This window comes from Larimichthys crocea, chromosome VIII, assembly GCF_000972845.2.
Source record: "Larimichthys crocea isolate SSNF chromosome VIII, L_crocea_2.0, whole genome shotgun sequence".
In the NCBI taxonomy this organism is placed as follows: domain Eukaryota; kingdom Metazoa; phylum Chordata; class Actinopteri; family Sciaenidae; genus Larimichthys; species Larimichthys crocea.
Genome location: NC_040018.1, coordinates 33,000,153 through 33,012,652, shown reverse-complemented (window position 1 = coordinate 33,012,652; position 12,500 = coordinate 33,000,153). Strand labels below are relative to the sequence as shown.

General features: G+C 48.7%; 1 protein-coding gene across 6 annotated transcripts in view; it reads right to left on the bottom strand.

The window, feature by feature from the left end:
- LOC104929042 (SH3 and multiple ankyrin repeat domains protein 2) overlaps positions 1-12,500 on the bottom strand; it is an 86,865-nt gene that overhangs the window by 48,257 nt on the left and 26,108 nt on the right. For all 6 annotated transcript variants that reach the window (XM_027281197.1, XM_027281202.1, XM_027281198.1 and 3 more), the window contains exons 6-7: positions 8,060-8,142; positions 5,828-5,952 (exon numbers count right to left, since the gene is read on the bottom strand). In XM_027281197.1, coding sequence (XP_027136998.1) covers positions 5,828-5,952; positions 8,060-8,142 — 208 coding nt within the window. The remainder of the gene's footprint in view (positions 1-5,827; positions 5,953-8,059; positions 8,143-12,500) is intronic.

Sequence of the window (12,500 nt, the reverse complement as noted above, 5' to 3'; positions counted from 1 at the left end):
TGTGTGCTGGGTTGCAGCCCTCAGAGATGCAGAGATCTGACAGAAGGAGACACACACACACACACACACACACACACCTGAGGGCACAGGGAGGCAGATGCATTTGCATGTTACACTGGTCACACATCTTTCTCTTGGCCAAAGTTGTGTGTTATATAAGAAAGTAAGTGCTTTACTCCATCTACCTACATCACACACACACACACACACACACACGCACACACACACACACACACACAGGAACTGTGTGAACTTGTGATGCCTGTTATGTTCATCATAGTGACACACTTCATCTTGTCGTGGACCTGTACGTCCTCAAACTGGACCTGGTCGCGGTTCACGGCTCAGCTTCACACATGGACACCGAGCTGGGAGGAAGTTTGAGGACCACGATGGATCCACGAGGCCGATATTTCACTTTGTGATCAGAAACATCCAGACTCTGAGTCTTTAGTCTTGTAGTGTATCTCATGTAGTTTTCCATTCCTCTCTCTCTCTCTCTCTCTCTCTGTCTCTCTCTCTGTCTCTCTCTTCCTGTCACAGGTTTAAATGTCAAACGTCGCCGGCGGCAGCAGATTATATCAGCTCTAAATAATTAATGATAATTCTGTAAGTTACCTGGCTGCAGGTCGTCGAGCTGCTTCCTGACTGATGATTATTTTCCAGATGAAGCGATTGTTGGATCAATAAAATAAAATCCCAGTTGAAATAATCAAACATCAGCCTCAGTGTTGGTCTCAGGTCCTCATCAGTCGCCGCCGTGAACAGCACGAGGTTATTATTTTGTTTTTGCACATTACAAACAAATAAAACATGAAGCAGAGGAAATATTATTTCCAGCTGTGTAATGGACTTGAAGCTTTCTGAGAATATTGAGGGCAGCTGGAGAAAAGTATGAAGACTCTGCTGAGCGTGGATCTCTGACCTGTTTGTCACATCGGATTTTATTCTTTCAGACAAAATGTGTTTGCTCATCTGCAGCAGCTGCACACGCTCCCCATCAGGAAACGAGGAAACAAACAGAATGAAACCTCTTTATCTGTTAGAACAGCGTTCAGGAACAAACACCACGCCTTGAACTGTTCTGCACCTACAGAACAACCTGCTCGCTCACTTTTCACATCCTGTCCCTGCAAACTCTTCTTCCCTCCTCTGTCCAGTGTGAATACAGGAACCAGTCAGACTCAGAGTCAGAGTCTCGACTCCTGGTTCCATCCCAGCTCCCAGTTCACACCAGTTCATCTCCGAACTCCTCCATCCATCCATCCATCCATCCATCCATCCATCCATCCATCCATCCATCACACTGATTTGATTTCTCCCCTCATCCCTCATGGTAAACGGACTGGACTTCTATAGCTGACCACTCGATTCTCCTTTACGCTACATATCTCATTCATTCATTCACACTGATGCCGTTGGCTGCGAGGTGCCGGCTGCTCATCGTTCACATGCACTCACACACCGATGCTGCAGCATCAGGAGCAGTTTGAGGTTCAGTATCTTGCCCAAGAAATCTTGTACATGCAGACTGGAGGATCCACAGCCGCCCCTCATCCCTCCTGCAGTACATCATCTATATTATGCAATAAAGCAGCATAAATCTATATTTATATTGGTGCATCTGTCTTTGCATGCAGACGGTTAGCTGCTATATTTAGTTTTTAAATCTCATTTAAATCTGAACTGAAGTTTAAACTGGAGTCCGGTCTGTACTGTGGACAGATTCACACACGTTTACAGTACGGAAACGATCAACTATGTCCTGGACACTGAATGCAGCACGAAGCGTTTAATACGTCAGTTAATCTGAGAAAATGAGCCGCCGTGTCCGGTGATGAACGCTTTAATCAGCAATGAGACCACACAGTGTGGCTGCGAGGAGCGTTCAAGAGCAACGCACTTCAAGAGGAGCCAAGAGGACGAAGAGACGAGCAATGATCTGATCGATGAGGACAGGAGTGTCATCAGAGTGACCTCTGACCTCCTGACTCCTTTTAAACACAGCAAACAGCTGATCGTGATGTCACTGCAGGTGAAGCCTCCTCTCATCAACTCGTCTCACCTACTCGAAGTCAACAGGGTGTAGTGATACGAGGCGCAGACTGCTGGAGGGACCACGACAAGCACCCACTTAAACACATTTAGGCAAATGATCGGAGTGCTTGTGTACGAGAAATTCAGGCGCGCATCCTGATGCCAAGCTGCACGAGGCGATGAAAGATTGATGCTGAGCCGAGCCCTAAATCATGCATGCAAATGGAAATGTTCTGCTAATGTACAGCAGCAGGGAGAGCGGGCACGTGTGCACTGCTGCGGACACAAAAACAGATGTTTGAGCAAACACACACGCCTCGACGAGAACTTCAGATGTCGACCAGGTACTCGGAAATAAAACATCTATCAGTCCGCACTGTTACACAACAATCCAACTATTACAACACTTTAATCCTGACAGCTCTGCGTGCCTCGTATCGTTCCTGCACTGTGATCCACAGAAATTTACTGTGTTTGTGCCCAGTGAAGTACTGTAAACCATTTGACAGCAGTACACTGTGTATTCAGTCAAAAAACTACAGTAACTATAGAGTTACTGTGACAGTAACTAACGATGTACTGCAGAAAACGACGTGTGTCATTCAGCCCATGATCTGATAATCAATCAAAGTCCATCAGCTGTTTTCAACACGTCTTCAAGGAGACTATACATGAGTGTGTGTGTGTGTGTGTGTGTGTGTGTGTGTGTGTGTGTGAGGAAATCCACCATCCAAACACGTGACGGACACGCGACGATGCAGAGACTTCAGCTCTTCACCGGTCATCTGGTGGGACTGTAAAGGGATTATATACAAGAGCCGACAGGCTGCCATGGCAACCCCATCACCTCGATGTTAGAACAGGACAAACAACGACTGCACCAACCGGCGCGCACGATATTTTTGTAATCTTCCTTTTTTGTTTCGGATCCGTCAACTCGGTCAAACAAGCAGCTGCTTCATGAACCAGATATTTATTTAAATATAGACTTTATTCAGACCGCGTATCGCTGATTTCTTTTGGGTCATTCAGAACGTATTAAACTGATTCTAATGGTCTTCATGTTGTTTTTTTGTTCAGTGACACATCGTCATCACTTCCTTCACTTCACTGTGTTTCCTTCATCATAACAAACACTGGACTGGTGACACATGTACGAGAAGGCCGCAGTCCTCAAGGACTCACAACTTCATCTGCAATTTACAAGTGACAATCATCTGTGAATCGTGACGCTGACACCATTCGTGATCTGTGAATGTGGAACGGAGCCACCATCGTTCTGCTCCGTGCATCAGCCAATCACAACGCAGCATCACAATAAGAACAATAAACATCATTTCCATAAAATGATGGATCCTTTAACAGACCCTGGTTCCAGATACAATGTTACTCTGTTCCAACATTGTTTCTTATTATCTATGATTCATACAAATGTTTAAATGTAGACCACGTCTGATTTTTGGATTAGAGGCAGGACAGCGCCACCACGCTAAGCTTCATAGCAGCTCTTCAGACACCTGTGCACTCTTTATACCGTCAGTGATGTGAACTAAGAAGTCCGATATGTCCTGTGTGTTACATTGAAACTTGCTGGTGTTCTACTGAAACAGGAAACAGATGGACGACATCTTCCTATGAACAACGCTGTGAATGATTATGAAGAAAATGAAGATGCACAGAGAGATCTTCAGGATGCCTTTAAGTTTATATTAACTAAATCAACTAAACTAAATATTACTAAACCTCGAAAGTGAGACAGAGATGACGTGTAACACAACCAGCTGGGCATCAGAGCAGGGAGGCGTGCACGTCCCAAACGAAGCAACAGTTAACCAACAGTAATAATATATCCAGGAGTGGCACACGTTAATACAGCACCTTCACACTCCTTCATCATGTTTTTAATGTGCCAATAAACGTTTTCCAGAGCAAACAGCAGCCGGTGCTACAGCATGACAACAGAAGAATCCATCAGCAGGCTGACAGGTGAGACAGCTGTGCGATGTGCTGGAAGTAACTGGCGCCGCTTCAGAATGAGACAGGATGTGCTTTTTGGCAAATGTGTGTTGTGTCAATTCATCAGTCCTCAATCACGTCTGTTCATCTCTTCCTGGCACTGCGATAAGAAGAGCGAGGAGAGCTCCGTCACCTCAGAGAGGATGGATCCTCGCAGGTTACTGTAAACTCTCCATCAGCGTGGCGATGTGAGGTCAACATAAAAAGCACATGAGACTCACGCTCATTAGAGAATCTGAGCTGTGGATGGCTAACCCCGGCAGCCAGAGGCTGTGCAGCTGTGTCAAACATTTTCCTTCCAAGCTTTTTGTCAACGCGTTTCTGCGACGCATCTGCGGTTCTGACTGCAGACGGGATCGGACCGATGAGATGATTAAAGGGGTCAAAAACAAACGAGAGACGAGGAGAGCAGAGCCGCAGACACAGATACAGTTTGATGCTCCATTTAGCAGAAACACAAAATAAAGCCGTCGTTATGGAGTCGCAGAGGAAGAGGCTGGAAATAGCTCTGCCTCTGAATCTGTTTTGTTTCTCAGCAGCTGTGATATGATTTGTAACATGCGAGGCTCCAACAATCACACTCAGCACACCACGTCTCTGCAGAGAAACTCCAGCACGATGACGGTGAAGCAGGCCGAGCCTCAGACACGCCGAGACACAAACGAGTCTTTAATACATTAAAAATATTCAAACTTTCATTTGTCCACAGAAAATGAAAAAGTGTCAGAGATTCGATTTGTTTCTAAAATATCTCAAATCTAAACCCGTCACTGACTTTTTGAGTTGTAGACAGTATTTCAGTCAGTCCTGGTCAGACAGACTTCACCTCTGGACCAGCGAGCCGGCTGAGGCCTTCCTGTGGTTTGCACGTTCTCTGCGTGCAGGTTAACTGGTGTTTTTAAAGTCTGCACCTTGACTTGATCTTTCTTATCTGACATCATCACTGTGACTGGAGGTCAAACTTTAATAACCTGACTCTCTCTCTCTCTCTCTCGACACGTCACACAGATCCGTCTTTCTGAACCAAAACATTAGCTTCATATTCTTTAACCAGGTAGATACTGTCTGCTCTTCTGTCATGACCTCGTCACACTGGTGCAGTGTGGCTGCACACATTTACCCACAGAACCTCCACAGCATGATGACTTGGAGACAGCCCATCCTGATCACATCCTGATCACATCCTGATCACATCCTGATCACATCCTGATCACATCCTGATCACATCCTGATCATCAATACGCTCGTGTGAAGAGGAGGCTGACACTCACACCACACACTGATCCCAGAGCTGAGAGGGAGTCTAATGAAGTCAACGAGCCGATTAACAGATGAAGAATCAAAGCACAATACTGCTCCTGTTTATTCACACACACACACACACACACACACACACACACACACACAGTTCATCAGACTGACATGAGCTCTTTTATTGGGAGCATTCATGTTAGCTTTCACAATAACGCGGCAGCGTGCAAAACCTTTTCCTCCATCCACGAGTCAGCGCTCCGATCGCACGTGGCCGCCGCCTGTTGCTCTAATTACATTCAAAGTGACAATTTCACAGTGAAGAGCTGCTGCTGGAACAGTTTAAGATAAAAGGAGGTGGTCTTCTTCAAAAAAGAGAGACCGGGGAACCTGAAGTGACATTTTCAAACAGCTCGGCTGAACACAGCTCCTGAACGCCTCACGTCACAGCCGACACAGCAGATTACCGACATGCAGCAGGAGTCTGCATCCTCTGAGGTTCAGAAACAGGAGCAGCTCTTACCTCGATGAGGAAGTCCCCCGTCCTGAGTCCCGCCTGCCATGCCACTCCTCCCTCGTCCACCGACTCCAGGTACTGCAGGGCGGGGAAGGCGGGCGTGGGAGTAAACTCCTCGATGGGCGTGTCCGCTGCACGGCGAGGACGAAGGACAGAGGTGGAAACGATTAGAGAGACAGGAAGAAGACACACGAAGACACAACAACGTGAACGGAACATGAGACGTTTTTCAGTCTGATGGCCGCATTCCATTTGACACCTAAATGGAACTAAAGTTATTAGATGTATAAACGTCTTTATGATCGACTTCAGTCACACACAGCTGGGTGTATGTTAGCTCAGCACAAAGACTCATATGTTGCTCATGTATTATGAGTGGGCAGCTCAGCTCTTTGTTGTGGAAATGACAGATATCAGGAGTTCTGACAGCTGGACAGGGGAAGACATAAGCACGGGGTCTGGGCTGGACTCGAGACGTGGTCCCTGCTGTGAGCTGACAGAGGAGCTACAGCTAAATCAAATCCAATGTTAACTTAGTGGAATTTGAATTACACTGTTTGTTTCCGTCTCACGCACAAACACCAGCTTCTTCTGTTTCTACAGCGTGACTCTGTCTGCATACATCCATGGTTGGAGGTCAGATGGAGGGAAACCATCTGCAAACGAATGCTCAGAATCACAGCAGGTTTTTTTAGCTCCTGAACTGGATTCATTTCCCGACCAGCAGCAGCAGCAGCTGGACCCGATGAACATCTCAGCAGTCGTGACCTCAGAGCGGGACACTCCAGCCTGCCGCGGTCACAGCTGGACTAAAGGTGACTTTTGCTGGCCAGATAACAAAGATTCGATGTGAAAACACTGAGGGCTGTTTCTGCTTGTTCTTTCACTTCTGATGGAGGCTGAGCCAGGCTTAGCACCGTCCTCCAAGTGTTCAGGGAGACAGCAAAGGTCGCCGGCTAGAAGTGAACTTGTATTCAGACAAAGTGTCAGTGTGGAGCTGCTTGTCATGTGTGTCTGTTCAGAGGGCACGGCCTTAAACACGTTTCAACAGCCTGAGTCAGATCTGAAGATGAACAGAACGATGATTTATACAAACAAGACAGGAGGGCAGATATTTTCAAAGATGGATGCTGGAACATTCAAAGCAGCGTGAGTTAAAGCATCACATGATTTGAAATCACTGATCTTTGTCTGTAGTATCACTCCATCCTCCACACACACACACACACACACACACACACACACACACAGCCTCCCTCTCTTTGCTCTCGGGGAGGTTAAAAGGAGAAACCAGCGGTGACAAGTGACACTTCCTATAACTCATCGTCCTACTGGAAGACACACAGTCCACGAGCGCGTTCCCGGGCAGCTTCATCAGGGTGTTTACACGCCTGTGATGGCTGTGTTTCTTTAGGTGTGTGTGACATCGAGATGTAGACAGCGAAGGAGAAAGAAAGAAAGAAAGAAAGAAAGAAAGAGAGGAGCGAGGAGAGATGGATGCAGAAACGCAGAGAGCAAAAGAGGATGTAAGCTTATGTGACAGCCTGTGTGTGTGTGTGTGTGTGTGTGTGTGTGTGTGTGTGTGTGTTTTCACCCCGTGCAGGATAAGCTCGGCTGGGTCAGTTCCCCCGGGGTGATAGCAGAGTGTGTCAGAGTGACTAGAACATTCCTCTTGTTTTTCAAGCCAAATCCCTCTTTCCTCTCCCTCCATGTCATCCCTCTGCCTCCCCCTCTCTCTCTGTACGGGCGCATGGATAGACTAAATTTACCTCTCGACAGTAACCATGGCGTAGACCAATGGAGCGGCACCGCACAGTTGTGGAATGCAAACGTGGATTATGACATGGCGAAGGAATCGTCATAGAAACCGACGCAGCAGCTTCAAACCGGCTATTTTTAGAGAGGATCACAACTGAAGTCCTGATGTGGAGACGCCAAACACAGGTGATGATGTCATAATACACCACCTGAGAGGTGAAGGTGATCAGCTGCAGACATGCCATCACACACACACACACACACACTCCTGCAGAGAGAGTGTGTGTGTGTGTGTGTGTGTGTGTGTGTGTGTGTGTGTGTGTGTTCAAATGCATTTTAACAACAGAACTTCTTTGCATGGTTCTGTTGGATGTTGGAGGGGGTGGTGCTGATGAAGATGCACGCACACGCACGCGCGCGCGCACACAGACACACACACACACACACACACACAGAATAAAGTGAGAAACTGGTTTTTACCTTTGGCTCCTCGCAGCACGAAGCCGAAGCCCTCGTTCTCCTTCTTCTGGAGCACCACCGTCTTCTCGTCCACCACGCAGTCACTGTGGAGGAGATGCCGCGCAGAGCGCCCGTTAGCACAGCCCATCATCCGCAGCATGGCCACGGACGCCCTGCCCGAGTGGAGGTTCATGCTGCTGGAGGAGAGCTAGTCCGGCCAGGGCAGGGCAGGGCAACCCCGACCCCACCCCAACACCACCACCACCTCTGCCTCTGCCGCCGCCTCCCCCTCCTCCTCCTCCTCCTCCGCCGCCTCCTCCTCTCGCCGGCCTCTATCTCTATCAGACGGTATGACAGCGGCCCCGGCAGCCCGGCGACAGCATCTCCACAAGAGACGACCAAAAAAAAAAGAAGGAGCAGAGAGGGGGAGACGGTGATGGAGGAGACGCGCCTCCCTCCCTCTCCTCCTCTCTAATACTCCCTTGCCGCCGCCGCCGCCGCAGCTGCAGCCTGTCAGCCGCCTCTCCTGCGCGGAGACGCGGGTCGAGCAGCGCGGTTACCCCCGCTGATGCTGCGGAGGCTCCGGCCGGCGGTGGAGGAGGAGAGCTGCTGCGCCGCCGCCGTCGAAGAGAAGCGGCATCAGGCTGCTGGTTTTAGCCGCTAATGGCTCATGATGAGGCGGGGAGCGGAAACCTGGAGCTCGCCGGGTTGGTGTGTGTGTGTGTGTGCGTGTGTGTGTGTAAGAGAGAGAGAGAGCGAGGGAGGGAGTCTCGGTGTGCGGTGCTCTGCAATGTGCAACCACGGAGAGGGAGGGAGTGTGTGTGTGTGTGTGTGTGTGTGTGTGTGTGTGCATCACTTCATTGACTGATCCATAATCCAGTTGAAGTTTGAGGGCTGCTTTCGTTTTCAACATTAAATCAACATTAAAACAACATTAAATCAACTCATTTCATCCTGAAAAAGTCTCAAACAAAGACAGGAGGATGCAGGAGGAGCTTCAAATCAACTTATAAACTGTATTAATCTGTCTGACTGGTCACCTGAAGATGGATTTAGGGGTCAAACCAGCTGACAGTGACCCGGTTGGTATGATCCAGCCTGGCCTCATCTCAGCAGCTGATCACTTCTTTCAGAAAAGGATTCAGGTCCTGCCTTGGACTGACCCATTGAACCTGGGAGCAGGACCGGACATGCAAACACTCCACCTGCCTCTGTCTCAGGCCTTGAATTCAAAGTCCTGTGTGTTCCTGTATGAATATTTAGAGACAAACCTGCACAGGTGCATGGAGATGGTTTATCCTGCAGCCTGCCTGCAGCTTCAAACACAGATCACAGAATGACATGCTCTCACATTTCCTCCTCTTCACTAATCCTAACCTACACAGCGCTGACGCTGGACGGGAGGAATTACTCCAAAATGAGGAGTTTGACTCAGCACCGAACTAATCTGACATCTGAGCCTGTACGTTAACCAGGACCAGCTTTCTGGAATGAAATGGTACGTTCCAGCTCTCGTTGGCTGCAGAAATCATGAAGCTGAGCTGAGCGGGGATGAACAGGCCGGGGGAGAGAGGGGAAACTGAGCTTTATTTGACAGAGACAGCTGAAGAGTGACAGGAATGTGAGGAGAGAGAGAGAGACAGAGAGAGAGAGAGAGAGAGAGATGGGGAATGACATGAGCCACAGGTCGGATTCGAACCCTGGGCCGCTGCAGAGAGGGCTGAGCCTTCGTACACGGGGCGAGCTGAACGACAGCCCAGAATTTAAGGCCAAGTTTGCTGAGAGGGTGCATCATTCAGCTCATGTAAGGATTACACTGAAGAGACACGTGGGATGAGAGAGAGAGAGACAGAGAGAGGGAGAGAGAGAGAGAGAGAGAGAGAGACAGAGAGGAGAGGGAGAGAGAGAGAGAGAGAGAGAGACAGAGAGAGAGGGAGAGAGAGACAGAGAGAGAGAGAGACAGAGAGAGAGAGAGAGAGAGAGAGAGGTGCGACTGCCATCCTAGCAACAGTTCCCTTAGCAACACAATCTGTCTAGAGAGGAAGAAGGCCCGCACTGCTGACACACTGAAGGTTATCTCCCAGCATTCCCTCACACACACACACACACACACACACACACACACACACACACAGTGGGCGTCCACAGGTAATCACACCTGGATCAGTCGGTGGCAGCTTTGTCCGCCTGCAGGGACGCTGACAGACGATATCGAAAGACGCCATGATGTTCAACAAGTGGTGTGTGTGTGTGTGTGTGTGTGTGTGTGTGTGTGTGTGGGGACATGCAGGATGTGGGACATGCTGTCCGACAGGCTGCACGGGATGAAGTGCAAGCTCACCCCGGGGAGCACGCCGCCTCAATCTGGGCTCCGCCGTGGGAGGGAGGCCGCCGTGTATTTATAGCCTGGAGCAGAGAGCTTCTATATGCGACGCAGTGTTTGTCAGACATTCATCTCCTGCCGTCCACGTGAAAACTTTCTGTTGGACTTTTGGAGGTCTGGCTCAAGGGTGCTACGACAGTCATCAAGCTTTTATGCTGCATGACCGATGGCCGGTGGATCTATCCGTCATGGTGTGGTAAGAGCTTCAACCTCTCAAAGGCTCGCTCTGAATGCAGCAGATTACTCTCCGCATGCATTCATCTGTGCTGCTACAAAGACTCCTCGGGCACCGGCGTCATCACAGCGTTTTATGCATCATGTCCACATCTGCAGAGACACGCTGCACATCGAGACTGAAGTCTTCATCAGGACACGAGGCAGGTACAGGTCACAGCGCCTCAAGGTGAAACACATCAACACAGTTATGGCCGCCATAAACATACTCTCCATCCATTATGGGAATCTCAAGCACCATAACGTTCAGAACCTGGACTCCATATTCACTTTCTTTTGACATTTATGTGTTGGTGGTACCACAACCTGAGCCACAGTTAAAGAACATTGCTGCCTCTGATGGTTTGACGATTAAAGATTCTTCTTCTCTTATATTCATAGTTAATGGTTGCGCAGTAAACACGAGCTCTGTTGATTCAAACTGACGTGAGGTGGTCGACACACCTTCGATTGTCTTATCAGCTCCACCTCCAGGAAACACCTGTCAGGTGTGCGGTCACGTTTCTGCAGGGATTTTACATTCTATCACACTGAGGCAGTGTGTTTGTTCAAATGATTCGACTTTAAAGCCACCGATGACACATGAATGAACGTCTGATGAAGCTACGTGTGAAAAAGAAACTGCTGCTTGGAAACATTGTGCAACTTTGATTACCACCCAGCAGATCACTTCATTTAGGAGCCTGCGTGCAATGCATCCTGGTACATGTAGGCACCGCAACAAACAGACCAGGGGAGTTCCTGCCTCATGCTAAATTTAACAGGTTTCAAAGGTCAAAGTCAGCTTTAAATGCACAGAGTAATATGTTAATATCTGACGATGATGACACAGTTTGCTCTGTGGGGGAGAATCATCACAGCTCAGTCTATATCCAGGTTGGAGTTTCATTTCCAGCTGAGATTTCCCCTGGATCTTTAGAGTCGCATGGGTCTATACCATCATTTACATTCGGCCGCCCAGCCTCCGTCACTGCGCCGGGTGCGAGCCGGCAGAGATGGTTCACCTTGACCCACATTGGACTCTGTGTACTAGAAAAACACCTTCCAGCGCGTTCGCCGAGTCCTGCCAGAGGAAACCCAGCCGAGTAATGACGGGAATGTCACACTGCCCTTCACGGCCTTATCCACACACACATTTCACACGTCAACACACAGGCCTGTGTGCGGACAGCAGCGTGGTTTAAAACAGACTTTAAACATCATCCAGTTCAGCAGGATTACAGATCTGATCCTGATCCTGAAGAAATGATTTCAGCATGTACAGGCTGAACCAGCGCGGCTTGTTTTGGGCTCAGGCAGGAGCATTAGCATCTTTGTGGAAGCCTGTTAGTCACACAGCAGCAACTATTTCACTGATTCTGGTGAAACTGGATCATATTTTATGGAGGAAATGTTTTCTGGTTTTCCCTCTGATGTCCTCCGGCTGCTCCGCCTCAACTCTCTGTGATTTACAGAGTTTATGATGGACAGTGAAGTAAACTGCTGACAGCTGTAGCTGCTGTTAGCTCATGTTAGCTCAGTCTGTTAGCTGCTGTTAGCTCATAAACCGACTGAGCAACATGACTAGAGCTAACATGAGCTAACAGCAGCTAACAGCAGCTAACAAACTGAGCTAACATGCGCTAACAGCAGCTAAAAGACTGAGCTAACATGAGCTAACAGCAGCTACAAAACTGAGCTAACAGACTGAGCTAACCTGAGCTAACATTAGCTAACAGACTGAGCTAACATGAGCTCAACAGCAGCTAACAAACTGAGCTAACAGCAGCTAACAGCAGCTAACAAACTGAGCTAACAGCAGCTCAACAGAGGCTAAACAGCAGCTAAACAGACTGAGGCTAACAT